The sequence below is a fragment of the Polyodon spathula genome, chromosome 4, assembly GCF_017654505.1.
Source record: "Polyodon spathula isolate WHYD16114869_AA chromosome 4, ASM1765450v1, whole genome shotgun sequence".
Classification (NCBI taxonomy): domain Eukaryota; kingdom Metazoa; phylum Chordata; class Actinopteri; order Acipenseriformes; family Polyodontidae; genus Polyodon; species Polyodon spathula.
In genome coordinates, this window is record NC_054537.1 from 95130648 (window position 1) to 95151503 (window position 20856).

The window sequence follows — 20856 nt, forward strand, 5'->3', positions numbered from 1 at the left end:
TAATTTTAATGGTGCTTTTATTTATATGTATAATTTGGACAGTTGTATTTTTTATAAAGCCCTGCAGTTAATAGTTCTGCATTGTCCTCATGGCACTATAATGAAACGGTTTTAACGGTAAGTTCCCATTTCATGTCAGTGAATGTGTTGCCAGCAGTCAGAATGTTTAACAAGACTGTATGTGGCACTGCTGATAAATCGTCTGCAGAGCAGTCGTTTATAGAAGTTAACAGGCACGATATAAAAATGTACCCAGAAGGTATGCTATACATCAGCAATACGCTTTTATTAATGTTTGTTTTTTGTATTTTTTTATGCTAGCATGATGAATGTTAATTTCACATAGCTGTGTTACCTTACCAAGAAACAGAAATATTTTGATATGTGCTGTTTACAGAGACCCATTAGGGTTAACGGTAACCCCGTTAGGGTTTGGGGGACCAAAAAAAGCACTTTTTTTTTTTTTTTTTTTTTTTTTGTTTTAAAAATTTGGAATCTTCAATTATTTTACTCCCTGATTTTTTCCCAATTTGGAATGCCCAATTATTCAACCTGGCTCACTGCTGCAATGCCAGCACTAACTCAGGAGAGACGAAGACGAGCACTTGCGTCCTCTGAAACGTGTGCTGTCAGACATCTGCTTTTTTCACACTGCAAGCCCGCCGTGAAGCCATTACAGGACTACATCGTCGGAGAACCATGCAGTTCTGAATTGGCGCCTGGCCAGCTACAGGGGCTGCTGGTGTGTGGTGAGCCAAGGACTCCCCAACCGACCTAAACACTCCCCACCCAGGCAGCACTTGGCCAATTTTGCACCGCCACCTAGGAACTCCCTCAGTCAGCAGCGGCTGCTCCGGGCGTTCCTTTACCAGATCTGCCACTGGAGAGCCCCACTTTTAGATTCTTAAATATTCTGTCCTTTTCCGTGTCTTTATTTTGTGTTTTTGAGTATCTCTTTGTTCTTGTCGATCATTGTTTGAATGTTTTTCTTTGCTATTTTAATTTCCATTATTCTCTCGTTCCTTATTTTCTCTTTCCTCTCTCTTTCTATCTCTGTATAAAGGAGTGAATCACAGTCAGCCTAGAGTTAAGAAAGCCAGGCACTTTCTCCTTCCTTTCATCTTCTGTTCTCATCAGTCTCCACCCAAGGGTACTGCACTGACATTCACACACCGCCTTGCAGCCTACCTGACTAATGTGATGTAGCGCCCCCTACAGCCAGCGCTCTGTCTGCCTAACACTTTTCAATTCAAGTAGATTCAGTGAATATTCAGCTCTGGGGAGTGTAAAGTCATAATGATAGAATAAAAGGGAGACCAGTTGTTTTTTATAGAAAGTACAGACATTAAAAAATTTAAAAATTAAGATTTTTAAATCAATTTTTATTATTATAATAATAATAATAAATATCCTTTCGAGATCTCCATTCTTGAATTTTAAATGAGTACGAAGCGTTTGTCCCAGATTGCTAGAGAAGAGAACTGTGCAGGATCCCAGCGGGTGAGCTACATTGTAACAATGCATGGTAATCAGCCTCAGTATGAGTGCATCCAGCTTGAAGTGGAATGAATACATTTTCTATCTTCCATGGAAAGAGAATCACTATTATATACAGGGCTCTCCTTTCCTACGTGTATCTCTTTCTGTCTATATTTCTTCTCTAGAATCTTGCTCTCTGTCTGACAAACTGCTGTAAAATATGTAGATTCTTATACGGAGAACCCTCATATAGTAGTCAGATTCCGTTTAAAAGGAATTCATACCTGCGGTCAAACTGCAATAACCTATTTCAAGGTCTTTATAGCTGTTGATTTAATAATGCCATTTCTCTCCATAATCCCTCATGTACCACACTGCTGCATCAGAAACCGTGTCATTTTAAACCAAGCATTTACCCTACAAGCTTACCTGCCACGGTTACCTGTTGAAGAAGGAAATGCCCCCATGCTGCCAGTCTCATTGCCAGCAGTGCACAGTAAACATTGCCTTAAAGGAAGTCACTCCTCAGTAAGTGTGTCTGGTGCCATTTCCATTGTGGTCTGTGTTTGTCTTCAAAGCGCGACCCAGCTGAGAATAGCGGGTGCTCTATAAACTGTATCAGAAAGGCCTGTGATGGTTCTTGCACTTATGATTAGTAAGGTAGCAATTTCTTTTCACCCCATAATATTGATCATGAAGGAGAACCACTATTGCTTTCTAGGTTAGTGTATAGAGGAACAATTTAAAAAGGAGAAGAAAAGCAGGGACGTTGGCTTAATAGACAAAGTGATATAGAAATAAGCCAAACAATAAGAGTTTGAATGGAGTTAAATGCTGTTGGAAAACTGCCCATAAATATATTAATTGTATTTTACTTTATTAGATACTGATCACGGGATACAGTGAATGAAAAAAAAAAAGTGTGTTTATCAGGTCTAGTACTGACCTCATTGCAGACTGGAGTTCATGTGTCACTGTGCTCCTAACTTCATTTCTTGGGTGGTGTTAATTAAGTACAGTGTGTGTGTGCTGATTTTAAGAGGCAACATCACTCCGAGTTTAAATTATTTAAAAATTAAAGAGAGAAAATAATTTATTGTAAGGGTCATGGACTAATTGAGGTCACATTTATCGCTGTATGTACTTTACTGTATATTAAATTGTGCCAGGCATAAACACAGATTTGATTAGTCCAGCCGTTTTGTCTGTGTAACATTCAGCAGAAAACATATGGTCTGGTTAACGTGGAGAGGGTATCGAGCAAACGTGGTTAACATGGAGAGGGTATCGAGCAATTAGTTTTTTTGGTGGCTGCCATTCTGTTCTTTAACACATATATTAAATAGAAACGTACAGCAAACCAGCATCAGCAGGGATTCATCTCAATCACAGACCAATAGAAATGTACAGCATACCAGCATCAGCAGGGATTCATCTCAATCACAAATAGAAACATACAGCATACCAGCATCAGCAGGGATTCATCTTAATCACAGACGAATAGAAACGTACAGCATACCAGCATCAGCAGGGATTCATCTCAATCACAAATAGAAACATACAGCATACCAGCATCAGCAGGGATTCATCTCAATCACAAATAGAAACATACAGCATACCAGCATCAGCAGGGATTCATCTCAATCACAGACCAATAGAAACGTAAAGCATACCAGCATCAGCAGGGATTCATCTCAATCACAAATAGAAACGTACAGCATGGCAGCATCAGCAGGGATTCATCTCAATCACAAGTAGAAACGTACAGCATACCAGCATCAGCAGGGATTCATCTCAATCACAAATAGAAACGTACAGCATACCAGCATCAGCAGGGATTCATCTCAATCACAAATAGAAACGTACAGCATACCAGCATCAGCAGGGATTCATCTCAATCACAGACCAATAGAAACATACAGCATACCAGCATCAGCAGGGATTCATCTCAATCACAAATAGAAATGTACAGCATACCAGCATCAGCAGGGATTCATCTCAATCACAGACCAATAGAAACATACAGCATACCAGCATCAGCAGGGATTCATCTCAAACACAGACCAATAGAAACGTACAGCATACCAGCATCAGCAGGGATTCATCTCCATCACAGACCAATAGAAACGTACAGCATACCAGCATCAGCAGGGATTCATCTCAATCACAAATAGAAACGTACAGCATACCAGCATCAGCAGGAATGCAGTTGCAGACCAATAGAAATGTACAGCGTACCAGCATCAGCAGGGATTCATCTCAGTTGCAGACCAATAGAAACGTACAGCGTATCAGCATCAGCAGGGATTAATCTCAGTCACAAATAGAAACATACAGCATATCAGAATCAGCAGGGATTCATCTCAATCACAATTAGAAACATACAGCATACCAGCATCAGCAGGGATTCATCTCAATCACAAATAGAAACATACAGCATACCATTGTTTGGGTTTTAAATGATTCCTTTATAAAGTGAACAAAATTGAAAAGTTATTGCAGTCTTTAATCCCACAGTATCAGCAGAACAGCTGTTTCATTAGTAATGTCTAAACTGTTGTTTAAGATCTTTTGAACTCGGCTTCTTCAGGAGGTAATACAGCACACCCTGGTCTCCTAATGCCTGTCACACTGCTTTGTGTGTTCTTTAACAGCTGCATTGAGATGCCTGTGCTCCCACGCTTTTTAACTTAACATTCAGAATGGTAACCATGAATTTAATCCTCAGACTAGTGCTGACACACAAGGGTGGCTAAGGGACCTTTTATCTCTTACTACTTATTTGTCCTTTCTTGTGTCAAATAGAGTTTGGAATAAAATTAGGGTGCTATGAAATCTTAATTCAACCATTTAATGGAATTAAAGATCAGTATTATTAGAAATATTAGATTTTTTGTTTTAAGAACATTGTGATTTAACCTTGTACAGGCACTACTTTAAGGGTTAAATTACTTTGTAATAGACCTGTTAAAATCTGCTAATTGTATTTTAAAACGTGATTATGTAACACTGTATTTTTTCCCTTTTTTCTTGCTCTCTCTCTCTCTCTCGCTTCTTTTTGCATGTTTCCTGGATCTGCAGATGAAATTAGTGGGGACGGTAATGTTGTGTTTTTTTTTTTAATACCTTATGTAACTTTCCACTCTGCTACTAACATGCTTAAAACAGTGATTCTGGGTGGTGTGATTGTATCTTATAAACCTTATGTCTGTGTTGAGTCTGATGTCATAGAGGTGGTGGTGATTTATCTCATTTACTAGACTACGCTGTCATGATGTTTCTTAACCCTTTCAGTCCTGAATTAATGTTGTCATGTGGAAGAAGGAACTCCTCTATTGAGTATACATGAGAACATTTATCTCTGCACTGCCTCAGACTGGGACCTAGCAGGACTGTCAGGTTCCAGCGTGATTTCCGACCGCATGTCGGGCCCACTAGGACTGAAATGGCTAAACCATCTTTAGTGTTGTTTTGTGTTTCCTGTTTGTGTAATGCAATTATTTCACTTCCTGGGGGGGTGGCTGGCTAACTAGGCGGTCCCACTAAACTTTGCCACATATGAATTAGTGTCACCTCTTATGGTTACATTTCCCAATCTGAAAGCATACACATGAAGCAATGAGAAACATTCTCATACTTTTTTCAAATGTCTGCTAGAAGTCTAATGATGAATGCAGAAACATTGAAAACACTGCAGTCATGGGAAAAGCAGTGGTTAGTTACTGAGGCGAGCTAAAGAGTGTCTTCTGAGAGTCCCCACTCTTTTGCTTGTCTTCTAGAACCAAACACTGATTTTACTGTGACAGTGAAATGTGTTTTCAGCGTCCATGTGACAGTTTGTCGGAAAAGCCTACTGATCTGTTTTGTGTTCAGTAATAGCTATGAGAAACATACCATTAAAAAAAAAATCTAATGCATGTTAGCAATAGACAAGTAATTTATATTTGGAAATATTTCCTGTAATATTTAATTTGCTTTATTCCTTTACATAAAGTGCAACTCAAATTACCTTCATTAGTGCTTAACTAGGTTTAATAACTTCCCTGCAAGTCGAACATCCTGAAGTCCTTCTTTTCTTTCCCGTGTCATACAAACAATGTTCAACAATGATCACTTGAACGTATGTTTAATTTTTAATTGTCTAAAGGTAACCCCATAACTTTCTTGACAGTGGGTAGCTGGGGGGCTTTTGCAGCTGCTCCTGTTTTTTTTTTGTTTGTTTTTTTTATTATCTCATCTACAATGAGAACTAAAACAGCTAAAAAAAAAAAAGACAAATAAATTGGTAGTGCTTCACTCTTATGTGTTTGCTCTAGTTGCTGTAACATATTCTTAGAAACAGTGCTAGTAGAAAAGATGACAATGTTTTTCCTAAAAAAAAAAAAAAAATTAAAAAAAGGGGCAGTGTTTATGTCCTCTGATTGGACGGAAGCATTTGCACAACACATGAGCAGCCTGTACAGTGTGTGGGGTGGGGGGAGGGGGGCTGACTCACATTGTTTTAGTAGGATAGTCTACATGGACAGAAAAACGAGGAAGCTTTAACTTACAATTGCTTTTGTTTGGATTGAATATGCGTGTGTCAGATTTATTGAAAGCTGCTTAAGAACTTGTATTCTCCTCTTGCAGAGACGGACGACTATGCAGAAATTATAGACGAAGAGGATACATACACCATGCCCTCGAGTAAGTACGTCAGTAATTGCAAGGCAATGCTGGGGTCGGGGAGGAGGAGGGAAGTTGCAGTGTGTTTTTAATGGGTCTCAAAGCAGTCATCTGGACACCAGATTCCTTTGCACAAACAGATGTTTGATCTCAGTCTTTTTTTTAAACACAAACTTAAGCCTTCCTAACTATACTGTATGTACTCCTTGAATGTTTTCCCCCAGCCTTTTGAAAGTATTAAAATAAGCCCTGATAGCAGTTTGGTTATTGGCGACGGTGTTGCATGTGTGTTCAGGGCTGGGTTGGTTGATTTAAGTCAAGTAAATTTAAATCACTGATTTAAATCAATTATTTTTTTTTTTAAATCAAGTGATTTAAATAATGTTTTCATTTACTACCTGTTTTATATAGTTTCTCAAGGAAAAGACATGAAAAGTATCTTTTAAAAACCTTTTATTAACACAAACATCTTAAACTGTTCCTGTCTATAAATTAAAACTCTTAGGGCTGTATTCTGATCACAGCGCAAATGCGAGTGCAATTACGAACAACACTTGCCCCTGATTCTGTGGCAAATAATATAGGAGGCTGTGTGGTCCAGTGGTTAAAGAAACAGGCTTGTAACCAGCAGGTATCCGGTTCAGATTCCAGCTCTACCACGGACTCCTTGTGCTCAGTCTTTCGGGTGAGACGTTGTTGTAAGTGACTCTGCAGCTGATGCATAGTTCACACACCCTTGTCTTGTATCTTGTAATGCGCTTTGTGATGGTGGTCCACTGAGAAAGGCGCTATATAAAAATAAAGATTATTATTATTATTATTATTATTATTATTACTATTATTACTATTATTATAATAAATGGAGTGACGACATAAAAAAAAAATGCTGCACTGAAATGGTATTATGAAGACATGTCTTGCCCCTTTATAGAGCACCTGCCCCACATTAACATATTCACTGCAGCGCTTCTGATGACAGTGCAGTGGGATCCCAAATAGACAATTGAGCACTGTGTTAAGACCTGTTGAAACCAGGTTTTTTGAGTGGGGCAATCAGGAACTTCAACAATTGAACACACTATAAAAAGCAAAGTAGTCCTAAGTAACAACTGTTTGTGTTTGAATTGAAACAGAAAGAGGTAAAATGTAAGAGAGAAGAATGACTGGGATGAGTGAGGGGGATTTTTCTCTGGCGTACTCCATTGCTAAATTCTTGTAGTTCACATAGTGTAGATCACATTTAGAGGATGCCACAATGATAAACACAGTGCCTATAGGAAGTATTGGGGGGGGGTGAAATATCTATTAAAAATAAAAACCTGAAAAGTCTTCATTAGATAAGTATTCACCCTTTGCTATGACACTCCTAAATAAGCTTAGGTGCAACCAACTGCCTTCAGAATTCACACAATGGAGTCCATCTGTATGTAATAAAAGTGGTTAACATGATTTCAGATTAAATACACCTGTCTCTGTAATGTCCCACAGTTGGGTAGTGCATTCAAAGCAAAGATACTACCATGAAGACCAAGGAGCTTTCAAAACAACTCCGGGATAAAGTTGTGGAATGGCACAGATCAGGGGAGGAGTATAAAAAGATTTCAAAGGCATTGAATATCCCTTGGAGCACAGTCAAGTCGATCATTAAGAAGTGGAAGATATACGGCACCACCCAGAATTTAGAGCAGACCGTCCTCCCAAACTGAGCAGCCGGGTAAGAAGGGCATTGAGGCTGATGACAACTCTGAAAGACCTACAATGTTCCATGGCTGAGTTGGGAGAAACTGTCCACGTGTCAACAATAGCTGAGGTACTCCACAAATCTGGCCTGTATGGAAGAGTGGCAAGAAGGAAGTCATTTCTGAAAAAAGCCCATGCAAAATCCTGCTTGCAATTTGCAAAAACGTATGTGGGAGACTAAAAAGATGTGGCAAAATATTCTGTGGGCCAATGAAACAAAAATTGAATTATTTGGGCTAAATGCAAAGCATTATAACTGGCGCAAACCCAACACAGCACATCACCCAGGTACCACCGTCCCTACTGGTGGTGGCAGCATCACGCTATGGGGATGCTTTTCATCGGCAGGGACTGGGAAGCTTGTCAGGGTAGAGGGCCAAATGGATGGAGCTAAATACAGGCAAATCCTTGAGGAAAACCTGCTTCAGTCTGCAAAAGACCTAAGACTGGGACAGAGATTCACCATTTGGCAGTACAGTGACCCCAAGCACACAGCCAAAGCGACATTGGAGTGGCTTAAAAACAAGAAAGTGAATGTCCTAGAGTGGCCCAATCAAAGCCCGGACTTGAATCCGATTGAGAATCTGTGGCAAGACTTAGAAGATTGCTATCCACCAACGATCTCTGTCCAACTTGACAGAGCTTGAACAAGTTTGCCAAGAAGAATGGACGAATATTGCACGATCCAGATGTGCAAACCTGGTAGAGACTTACCCCAAAAGACTCACAGCTGTAATTGCTGCCAAAGGTGGTTCTACCAAGTATTGACTCAGGGGGGGGGGTGAATACTTATCTAACTAAGACATTTCAGTTTTTTTTTTTTTTTTTTTTTATTATTTTTCATTAACTGCTGTTTCACAATAAAAATTCTCTTGCCTCTTCAAAGTGTTGAGTACGTTGTATAAATCAAAGGAAAAAAATCCCATTTAAATGCATCAAGATTTCAGGTTATAACACAACAAACTGTGAAAATGTCCAAGGGGGGTGAATATTTCCTATAGGCACTGTAATTCACTTAATATATGTATTCATTTAAGATTGAGTAATTTAGTTTGGAATGTAACTATTCACACTATTCACAAACTATTAACTATTTCCAAAATCCTTAAATGTAGTTTGGAGGTAATGTAGAGCTACAACTATGGTACTCCAAAAAAAATTCATCAGTAAATAAATTAATTTTACAAATCGCCAACCGTAGTTCAGAGATTAATTTGGGTGATTTGTCATTGCTCTCTCTTATATGAAGCGGTCTGTGTGTGGAATGTGTACATTTAAGGTTAATTTAGTACTGTGTGTGCTTTAATAGAACTGGTAGTGAATGGGCAAATTAATGCTTCTTTTTAGTTACAATGAAAGGTTTCATAGTTAATATATATTGAGGCACTCACTCCAACACCAAGAGTATATTTGTAAAAAAAAAAAAGAAAAAACTTTAAAAGAAAAGAATGAATAATTAAGATTTAACTATAACAAATATTTCAGAACCAAAACCGTTGAGACGTAGACCTTACTCTTTGCAGGGTGTCATGGCATAAGATAACAATAAAAATACTGTTTTCTACCGTGTTGCAGAAAATGACAAACCCACAGTTCTGGTGAGAGTAATTAACAGGGTCCCTTGGAATTCCTATTAAAGAGGTTTCTGTTTTAATATACAGCACACTTCCTTTAAGGGACTTGACTGCGTTTAATTTGTCGGGGACTTGCTCCCTTCTGTCACCAATGTGCTGCAAATCAGTTTGGGAAATTTGTATCTAAAAATACAATTGGACGTTTCCAGTTTAATTTGAAGGTGTTTCTTTTGTATATTCAACCTATATTATCACATTTTCAGATAAGCCTAGTGTATAAAATGTCTTGGCATTGTGCTGAGAATCTTAACCCAGGCACATCTTGTACAGTCGGTGTAACCCACAATCTGATGTTTACTAAAAGACAGCTGTTTGATTTCTCTCTCCAATAACTGCCCTGCAGAAAGCTGTGGATTAGAAGAAGGTAATGGCTTCTCGTTTTCCTTGCTGTTCAGTGTTCATGCTTGCTGCACGTGAAACAGAGTGTGTCTGTGTGTGTTGTACTTATTATTTAATCCATACCTTTTGGGTTTGTTTTGTTTTTTTGCTCATCACCCAAGTCGCTACCCCCTTGTGGTTGTGTGCTGCATCTTTGTAGAAGTTCTATGTTACTGGCTGCACCAGGCCGAAATGGTTAAAAAATAAAGAATGTACTTGCAGTTGCTGTCTGCTTCGTTGTACATATTGATGCATTCCCTGCAAGAAGCGGGTATGAAGCGGATACAGGTGTGCAAAGCTGATTCATACCCAAGTCGTGTGCATGGAACTGCAGGAATGCTTACAACACAGCAGGCAGCAATAGTAAGCAGTGTGCTTTGTTGTGAAGATGTACTGTCCAGTAACAATTTATAGAGGAACTGCACTTTTGACAACAGTAATGAACACTATCCCCTGAAGACTGGAATAAAATTGGTTACCGGAAAGGATGTTGAACATTAACTGGGGGATGCATTCCGTTAAATAACTGGTTCAAATCCCTGGTTCAACATAATAGGGCCAACCGTGTCCAATGTGTACCATAATCCTCTGTCAACTCCAATATTATGACATGGTACTGTGGTATCCTCCAGCTGCACCTCTATTTCATAGTTCTAATGCATGCTGGTTTCTGTGCTGTTGTGTCCAATTGTCCCTGTTACGGGATGATATTTTTAAGAAGCCAGCAACATCAAAAGTTTAAAGTTCAATAAACGGGACCCAGTGAATCATCTACACATGCCCAGTCTCAGGCTGAGGTCAGCATGTTGCCCATTTTCCTGATAGTTCTAATACTTTGGTAGTTTAGAAGCATGCTGGTTTCTGTGCTGTTGTGTCCAATTGTCCCTGGGATTCAGAGTTAAAATTGGATGAAAAATATAAGACGACGACCACTCTGTTTGGTATCAGACATTTACAGAACAATCAGTCTCTGTACAAAAGCCACGTGGATGCAAAGTTAAGAGATTTCAGGGTTGGTTAATGCAAAGTTAAGAGATTTCAAGGTTGGTTGATGCAAATGGTTTGCAGCACATTTCAATTCATTCTGATGTTTTCTTATGTACCGCTGAAATTGTTTTATTGGAAATGCCTCTTTAAACCTTGCTAAAGTCACGTTTGTGGTTCTGGATTTGAGTCAAATTACATGTCTGGCCGATGCCTAGGCAAATTACCTTTAGCGTTAAAGAGTTCCTTTTCAAGTATGAAATGTAACCATCATCATATGGGTATTTACCACTTAAAGACCTGAAACCAGAATAAGATACATCAAAGCCGCTCGACATAAATATACTGCACTTACAGACCTCAACGTCATTTTTCCTTTCAAGACTGACCTGACGAGAGTCTGATGTCAGATAAATACTTGTTGCTTATGACTAATTTTCGCTAGTTATTGTATTTTACATAATTTATGCGATATTACATTTACACTGTAATAGTTTTTTTTAATTATTAATTACTCGTATATTATGCACTGCAGCCTGTTGTTTGTTATGTTCTGCAGCGGCCTTGTGCGCCGCGTGAAGCCAGCAATCAGGCAACATAAGTCTTTGAGCCTCCCTGGGCTGCATAGCTCCTGCCTGAGTTATATTAAATTCTCGTTTCAAATTACGAGATGCTTATTTTGTGAACTGTAATTCTGTTATTACTGTTTTCTGTGGAGAAATATTTTTCTCCTGTTGTATTTTCTGTGTTTTTTATTTCACAGAAATACACTCACAGCTGCTGGGATTAGCTGCGCTGCACTGGACAACGATACACACTTCGGTTGAGACTGCTTGCAGTCTCACACACAGCATCCTGCTGCTGTTTTGGTGACTGCTTTTGCATCACCGTTACTTAGGCTGTTAGTACCTCTAACAAGCAGACTTCCCTCAGTCTTGTGTGAATACTGACTGAGTGGTTTTGCCAATGGGTTGTACAGGTGGGCATCCCTGTACATTGTTACCCCCGGTAACTGTGAACCAGTGGACCCGTACTGTGCAGTACCGAAGTCACCAACCCGCTCCATTCCCAACGTAGTACCGAACCGGCACCGAGGTTACCGCACCGGTACGGTGCCATCCTTGTAACCGTACCAGTACCGTACTGTACTTGTTTTTTTGCTTTTAGCACCATACGAGATGTTTTTATATTATTTATGTAATTGTTCAATTACTGTTTTTTTAATTGTGAAAGTATTTTCATTTTGTGTGTTTTCTGTTATAACTGCAAACCGGTGGACCAGTACCAAGGTTACCGACCTGGTACTGAACTGGGATCGAGGTTGCCACATCAATACCGACCCGGTGCTAAAGTCCCCGAACCTACTGTGCTCGGGACTTGACCCGCCAGGTAGATTGAAGCAGCAACTGTATACTGTACACTGCATTACTTGCTGTCCCTGTGAGACATGCAAGACTAGTCTCCCTTTTGAGGACAAGCAAGGCAGGTGCTGTTACTGTGCTTACGAGTTCCGTCTCTTGCCATTTGGCCTCTCTCTAGCTCTCCATGCCTTCTCAAAGTGCATGGAAGCTATCCTGGCCCCATTGAGACACCAAGGCTTCAGAGTGCTCAGTTATATAGATGACCGGCTAATTCGTGCTCAGTCTCCAATGCAGGCAGAGGCCCACATGGAACTGGTCACTGGCAACCTGCAACGATTGGGCCTTACTGTGAATCATGTGAAGAGCCAGCTCACACCTTCTCAGACAGCCTGTCCCAGTGTGGGCCCTGGCGTGCTATGTTGACAGGACATGTTGGAGGCAGTCTGAACAATTTTTTGTCTGCTCTGGGGTGAAATCCCCTGGTCAAGGCCTGTCTAAACAGAGGCTGTCCAAATGGGTAGCAGACATGGTCAGGACTTTCTATGAAACCAGAAACGCTCACTGCCCATTCCACCAGGGCCCTTGCGACTTCCATTTGCAATGCAGCAATGTGGGCTACTCACAGAACCTTTACTAGGTTCTGTATGTTAAGCTGTGGATCCTCAAAACCCTGGTTTTGGAACTAGTGTTAAGAGCGACTTCTCAGTCAGCCCTTACAACAGAGGCATAGAGGTGGGCTTCTCCCAGCACTAGCCACTTGTTATTGGGATTTGTATGGTAACGCACAAGACTGCCTCTCCGCTAAGCCTTGTAGAATTCCGGTAGTTCTGCAATCTTGCCATTGCGATGGCTTTGGTATACTTGCCCATGCAGTAATGGTTACATTTTGTACTTGAAAGGGAACATTAGGTTATTATCATACCAGTAACCTTTAAGGTTGCTGCGGCCGTGGTTGCAGTAGGATTGAAGGATAAATGACGCAGTGATCTGTGCAGGCAGTCGTTATATGCCCTCAGGGGCCGGCATGACTGTGTCACAGGCACTGCATGCAGCTTTGTAATATCTTTCAGGTTCAGGGTCTTTAGCAGGTAAATGCCCATTTGGTACTGGTTACATTTCGATTTCAGGGAACCAGGGTTATGATGTAGCCCCATCCCACATTTTCACATTGTCCCCTTCAGTCTGTGGCCACAACTGTGTTCACTGCACACAGAAAAAACACAGGTGGGGGGGGGGGGTCCAGGCCTAGTTATGAGTCTGAGTCTCAACTCAGATGGGGGGGGGGGGGTCCGGAGTTATGAGTCAGAGTCTTGCCACCCACCCCCCATTCTAAATCTAGCTGCACAGCAAAATCCTGAGTGGCTTTTCCAAAGGCCCCCTGTTTGATAAATAAAAGGTCCTGTCCTGGACTGCAAAGCAAAGGTGGAGGTGTTTCCAATAGAGTCTTAGGTCAGTGTACATGTGCAGTATGTTGCCTGTGAATACAGCCTCAGGGCAGTGTGCCTGGTCAGTATGTTGCCTGGGACAGTTCTGTGCAGCTCACCATCCTTCGGTCTTGCAGCCAGGGACTATGAGATCCAGAGAGAGAGAATGGAGCTGGGCCGGTGTATCGGAGAGGGACAGTTTGGGGATGTGCACCAAGGCGTCTATATGAGTTCAGTAAGTAGACATTGTTGTGGGAATAATGTCTGGCTGTTACTGTTGGGTTGCTATAGAGCATATCTAGTGTAATGTCTTACAGCTATGTTGCATATGCTTTTAAGTTCTTCACTTACGTGTGCTTGCCCTGCTTGTTTCCCTTTGCCAGCAAAGCAATCACCGATGCTGCGTCTCAGAGGGTAATCTGGGGTTTTCTTTTGAAATTCAATTTATTTATTTTTTTTGTATAGGAAGACCCTTCTATGTCAGTGGCTATTAAAACATGCAAAAACTGCACGTCTGATAGTGTACGGGAGAAGTTCCTTCAGGAAGCCTGTAAGTAGCCACTGCTGTGTCTGTTCATATTGCAACTGTTTAAAATTAGAAATGCTAACAGAAAAATAGCAGGTTCAATCCAAACACATATTGAACACTGTTCCTCAGAGTTAAACATCTGTTTTTGTTGTAGATGAATGCAGTGTGTGTATATTCTCCATTTGTAGTATAATTTGCATCTTTTCTCATTTTCAGATTCGTAGAAAGGCACTCTTAACTGATCTATAGTTTAACCAACAAAACAATTTCAAAAAAGTTGAACTAAATAAATAAAATCCAGTGCCACTAAAATAAAGTATTAACTATTAAAAGTTTGTAGTAATTATCTTACTGTTATAATTTTCATAGTATTGCCCTGCCATTCAGTGGTTCTTGAACTTCTTTTTCAATAAGTATATAAGGCTGTTTATAATATTATAGGGTATAAGCACAGTTTTTACTCTTGCTAGGCTGCCGAGCAACAAAAATAATAATTACAGAGCTTTTAACTTTATTTAATGCCTTAAGCAAAATCTTTCTTAACCTATATGTATTCATTCATCTACAATATAAACACCCATAAGTCTTTAGGCTTAAATCTGAGAGTGTGTTTGATATTTTTTGCCAGCACCTCTGTTTGTATTATTATTCCTGGAACAGATCTATCTGTCCATTCTCCACTGTTTAAAAGACACCTTTATGTTCAGGAAATATACAGACAAGGTGGGACTGGTTGGCCAGTCTTTACAAAAATAAAGAAGCAGAAAGAAGTATTTGAATTTCTGTAGAGTACAGACAAGGCACTGTTTGAGCAATGGAGTGAGGCCTGAACCCTAGAGACTCTGCGCTGCTGCTTTCAAACACAGAACCAACTGCTGAGCATACAGAAATCATACGCCAGCTTTTATTAATGGTATTTTAACCCTTTCCTTGTATTTCAGTATAAACAAACGGTGCTATGGTTTACAGTTTAAGCAGACTGCAAGTCCTGTTATCTTTATAGAATGCTTTATTCCTGGAGCCAGCTCCTTCAGTAAACTGCCAATAATGAATCAGCTGAGAGCCAGTATTTATGTTTTTGTCCCCATCCCCCCAGTGACTATGCGACAGTTTGATCATCCCCACATAGTCAAGCTGATTGGAGTGATAACAGAGAACCCAGTGTGGATCATCATGGAGCTCTGTACACTTGGGGAGGTAAAGGGTTTTTATTGCTTTCTCTTTAGTGTACTCGCTGTAGCCTAGTGCATTTACCCCTGGGGGTTCAGTCAATTTAACTTCAGTCGTACTGCTTTCAGAACAACTAAATAGGGTTTAACATAATGAAGTGGTATTATCTGATTCTCTGTATTAGATGACACCTCATTGAAAGTCTTGTCTGCGTCGCCCCAGCTATAAGAATTGCCTTTGGAGGTCAGAGTACAAACGGAAAGAATTCTGGAATGATTTCTGTTGCTATTCACCGGTCATGTAGCAAACAACCACAGCAAAAATGTAGCTGCATTGAAAATAAATTCAGTTATTCATTTAAACAAGGTTTCGATGAGACGTGTCTTGTCAGTATTATTTCTGTTACTGTATATTATAACAAGAAAACCATTAAGAACAAAATCGAATTTTTTGGGTGATTTCAGATCACTTGTGCAGTGCAAGCTAGATCATAATAATAAGCAGAAGAAGTGAACTGTAAGTGTCTAATCTATGAAAGTGAATTTGTACTGCACTCCCCTGATCATTCAAGTCCTACAAGAGACTGTGGTAAAATATTAAACCAGGGGGAACTCTGTGTTGAACCCCCAGTGTACAGTACAGTAACATTGTAGGATTATTGTGACATGTTTTTCCTGTTAAACTGATGTCATTGTTGCTTTCAGCTGTATTCAGAATTGAATCATTTTACTTGCCCAAGCTCCCTTTGTTTTTGTTTTTTCTAAGATTATTTTATTTATATTAATTGATTACTGATTTTGCATCATCCAGGGCATTCTTATATGCATTTTTTTTTAAATATAATACGCTTGCATTTTGCAGCTTCTGTTTCTTGACTTCATGCTTTTCTTTTTGTTTTTCTTTGTTCATGATAGCTGCGGTCTTTTTTGCAAGTAAGAAAATACAACCTGGACTTGGCCTCCCTGATTCTGTTTGCATACCAGCTCAGCACAGCACTCGCTTACCTAGAAAGCAAACGATTTGTACATAGGTAAGAAAAGCAGAGACAAACAGAGTCCCTGCTGTCAACCAGGACTCTGGAGGTTTTTCCCCCTGCATATTTCAGGCTGTGAAACTTCCTTCTGTTTGTGTTTCTGCTCAGGGATATTGCTGCTAGAAATGTCCTGGTGTCTTCCACAGACTGTGTGAAGCTTGGAGACTTTGGGCTCTCCAGGTATATGGAAGACAGCTCCTATTACAAAGGTACAGGTCACCTTTTTTTGCAGTGTACAGATTTCCCCTAGTGTGCTGCTTTTAACTTCTTTATTTATTTAACATTCTTGAAAAAAAAGTCTAGATAACTTAAATGGGGTATACAATTGAAAAACAAACACCTTCATCCCAGAGGCTGCATTAGAACATCCTGTCTTTGTAATTTTAACAAATCTAGATGTCAAACTAATGCCTCCTTCTCAAAACAGAGAGGTTATTTTTTTACCTTTTATATTTTTGAGCTGGATTCCTAAATAAGAAATGTAAAATGTGTGCATGACTTAATAAAGTATCACCCTTGCATGAGGCAGCATTTATAAAAATGAAACACCTAGCCCCATCTGTTGGTTTGATAAGTTAATGTAGGCAGTGGCTTAGGCCTGTACATTTAGCAGCAGTAATGTAGAGAAGAATTTGCATGCACAGGGAACGTTTTCCTTTAAACGTGTTGCAATACCCTTATATATATATATATATATATATATATATATATATATATATATATATATATATATATATATATATACACAGTGCCTTGCAAAAGTATTCAGACCCCTGACCAATTCTCTCATATTACTGAATTACAAATGCTACATTGAAATTTCGTTCTGTTTTGATATTTTATTTTTAAACACTGAAACTCAGAATCAATTATTGTAAGGTGACATTGGTTTTATGTTGGAAAATATTTTTAAGAAAAATAACTGAAATATCTTGCTTGCATAATTATTCAACCCCTGTGCTGTGGAAGCTCCCAGTTTGCACCGATGAAAGAAATTGCCCTAACGAGGACACAATTACCTTACCATTGGCCTCCACCTGTGAACCATTAAAGTTGCTGTCACATTTTCTGGATAAAAACCCTACTGTTGAAGGGTCATTGGTAAGGCTGTGAATCTGAAGGAAAATGAAGACCAAAGAGCATTCTACAGAAGTTAGAGATAAAGTAATACAAATGCATAGATTAGGGAAAGAGTACAAAATAATATCCAAGTGTTTGGATATCCCAGTGAGCACAGTTGGATCAATAATCAGGAAGTGGAAGCTGCATCACACCACCCAGGCACTGCCAAGAAAAGGCCGTCCCTCAAAACTCAGCGCTCAAACAAGAAGGAGACTTGTGAGAGAAGCCACAGAGAGGCCAACAATCACTTTGAAGGAGCTACAGAGTTCAGTGGCTGGGAGTGGAGTAATTGTGCACCAGTCAACCATATCAAGAGCTCTGCATAACACTGGCCTGTATGGGAGGGTGGCAAGAAAGAAGCCGTTACTCAAAAAGTACCATGTGAAAGCTTGTCTGGAGTTTGCCAGAAAGCATGAGAGTGACCCAGCTGCGATATGGGAAAAGGTTTTGTGGTCAGATGAGACCAAGACAGAGCTTTTTGGCCAAAACTCCAAGCGCTATGTGTGATGCAAACCTAACGCTGCCCATGCCTCAAGACACATCATCCCTACAGTGAAGTATGGTGGTGGTGGAGCAAAATAACTGGATAAATAGACTAGGTACCATGATGCCTGAAGGTTTAAGTAGAAAGGAACAGTAGCTCATTACATCATTAGCTTAATAGTGAATGACTTCACAAAGATATTAGATTTAAAGAGAAATAAATGTGTGGTTACCATGGCATCATATATACATCATATATTTGTTTATTTAGCAGACACCTTTATCCAAGGCAACCTACTGAGATTGGGGTGTGTGAACTATGCATCAGCTGAGTCAAGGAGGTTAAGTGACTTGCTCAGGATCACACAATGAGTCAGTGGAAGAGCCCGGAATTGAACCGGGGACCGCCTGGATTCAAGCCCTTGTCTTTAACCACTAGACCACACAACCTTCTATATAGATATAAATATGTATATATATATAGAGAGAGAGAGATGCTTATACAGAATATGTCACATGGAACCTTACAATTGCTCCAATCACTTCATACGGTTGTTGCAGCTGTCTGTAAGAAATAAGTAGGCATTAGCTATTTCATAGATTATTTGTCTTTTCAGCTTCCAAAGGGAAACTGCCTATCAAGTGGATGGCTCCAGAATCGATTAACTTTAGACGCTTTACCTCAGCTAGTGACGTGTGGATGTTTGGTGAGTTTAACTGTTTTAACAACACAATTCCTTTCTCTTATAGAAAGCCGTTAATAATGTAAGCACTCCTGAAGTCATTTTCACAGAAGTGTAGAAGCTATTTTACATAGGTCTTCTAATAGTATGTCATTATTACATTGTCACCTGCATTTTTTATTTCATTATTGTGAAATGTTTTTCTTTTATTTACGTATTCATTTATTTTTAAAGTAGCTTGTTAGCTGCACAGTCAGTAGCCGCTGTTAGTTGTGTATAGATATGTGTGTTAAATTCAATTTGTAGTTTTCTATTCTTCATTGGTAATAGTGCTGTATCACGCTTTCCAGAAAGACGTTGTAGAAGTCACTGCTTCTGTTTATTGCAGGAGTGTGCATGTGGGAGATCCTGATGTACGGAGTGAAACCCTTCCAGGGTGTGAAAAACAATGACGTGATCGGAAGGATTGAGAACGGAGAGCGCTTGGCCATGCCCCACAACTGCCCCCCCACCCTCTACAGCCTCATGACCAAGTGCTGGGCCTACGACCCCAGCAAGAGGCCCCGCTTCACTGAACTCAAAGCGCAGCTCAAGTAAGGCTCAGTCTGACCACGCTTCATTTGTATGTCTTCAATTCATTTGTATAAATTGCCCTGTTTTAGTCTGTCGGCTTGTGGATTCTTGGGTGTCACAGTCTATTAAGCAGTCAGATAACCTTGGTGTTTTTTTGTTTTTTTTTAACTCTTTCATGTACTGTAAATATCCAGATAGCTGTTGACAAGATCAACCGGAGGACATAACAAGTTGTTTGAAAATGACGAAAATAATCTGAAGAATTCTTCAAGAATGATTGTTAACAAAGCAGAACGCTAATTGAAATAAATGCAGCAGTATTCTTACCGGTTCCAACAGGAACCGTTTCTGTTAGTCTGAGCGGATTGTGCTGTGATGGTTGGGATCCTTTCGTAATGGTACGGTATCACAGTTATTCAGTGTGGAAGTGGGTTTCTGCATGTTCCCCTCTAGATGTCGCTGTTAGACCGCGGGGCTCCCGAGCACAGAGGAGAACATGTAAAAACGTGATCCAATTTTAGATTTATTGTTATGCTCTGTTGTATTATTGCCATTGTATGGCTCACGTTTCCTAATTGTACCTGTGGATTTGTGCACACAGGGTTTGTGCAAGTAGTGCGCAGATGAAAGGGGAGGCTCAATAAAAGTGTGGCTGCTCAGCGCATTGCTTTCTCTGTCTGAGTGGTTCATGCCAGTCTGAGGCACATCCTATTACTGTTAACATGGTTACACTGAGGGCTAATATCATCAGAGCTTCCACCTGAGATAAACAGCAAGGCTCAGAAAACAAAAAGTACCTGTTTAACTACAGCTTGCTTACTTTCAAAGCAGGCACTCTTGTGGTTTTGCTCCCAACGGGCTGAGCTTTGTGAGGCAGTCCCCTGGCCGAGCTGTGTAAAGGCAGCAGAGAGAGATGTTTTCACACAGTGCCTGTATGAATCACGCCTCTAGTGAATCTATAGCTCACTGAGTCAGCCTTGTATGGGTTTATGTAAGGCTGACTGTATGGACTTGAAAACAGTTCTTGGAAACCATGTAAGTATTTACCAGTATACCATGCATAGTGCAGCATGTAAATATAATCTTCTCCTTAGAAGGCACCAAGTAAAGGTTATCATTACAATTTCTAAACTAATTTCTTCTGTCTGGCCAGGCGCATTCTTTTTTTCTGTAGTGAAGCTTTTTACTTCTTCTTTACTAATGCATGTACGTAATGTAATACAGGAGTGGAAAATTAGTTGAGCTACCTTGGCAGCTCGTAATATCCTGTTCAGCTCAAAGAATCGTGTTTTCTAAGGCGGCTTTCAGTCATTCGAGTTTCACATCTGATCCGTAGTGTTATCCCAGCAAAACACACTTGTGTGCTATTGCTTAAATAGAATCCATTTTCATACAGAAAGCAATCAAGTTAATAGGTTCATATGTTCTGTCTTTCATTGTACAGTATAAAAGATGTCACCTTGTGCAATTTGGGGCTACTCAACTGTACAAAATGGTGTTCCTTATAATAGGAGACTTCCTACAGAATATCCTATTATAAATGACAGAAAAACAAAGTAAAGATGGTAGTCAGTATTCTGCAACTGTATTGAATTGGA

General features: G+C 39.9%; 1 protein-coding gene across 37 annotated transcripts in view; it reads left to right on the forward strand.

The window, feature by feature from the left end:
* LOC121315174 (focal adhesion kinase 1) overlaps positions 1–20856 on the forward strand; it is a 185298-nt gene that overhangs the window by 124201 nt on the left and 40241 nt on the right. For 17 of the 37 annotated variants that reach the window (XM_041249201.1, XM_041249200.1, XM_041249187.1 and 14 more), the window contains 11 exons: positions 1064–1150; positions 4561–4578; positions 6109–6165; positions 9862–9882; positions 13803–13900; positions 14131–14215; positions 15291–15391; positions 16279–16394; positions 16506–16606; positions 18620–18709; positions 19074–19278. In XM_041249201.1, coding sequence (XP_041105135.1) covers positions 1064–1150; positions 4561–4578; positions 6109–6165; positions 9862–9882; positions 13803–13900; positions 14131–14215; positions 15291–15391; positions 16279–16394; positions 16506–16606; positions 18620–18709; positions 19074–19278 — 979 coding nt within the window. The remainder of the gene's footprint in view (positions 1–1063; positions 1151–4560; positions 4579–6108; positions 6166–9861; positions 9883–13802; positions 13901–14130; positions 14216–15290; positions 15392–16278; positions 16395–16505; positions 16607–18619; positions 18710–19073; positions 19279–20856) is intronic. The other 20 variants (XM_041249190.1, XM_041249204.1, XM_041249221.1 and 17 more) reach the window with 5 other exon arrangements.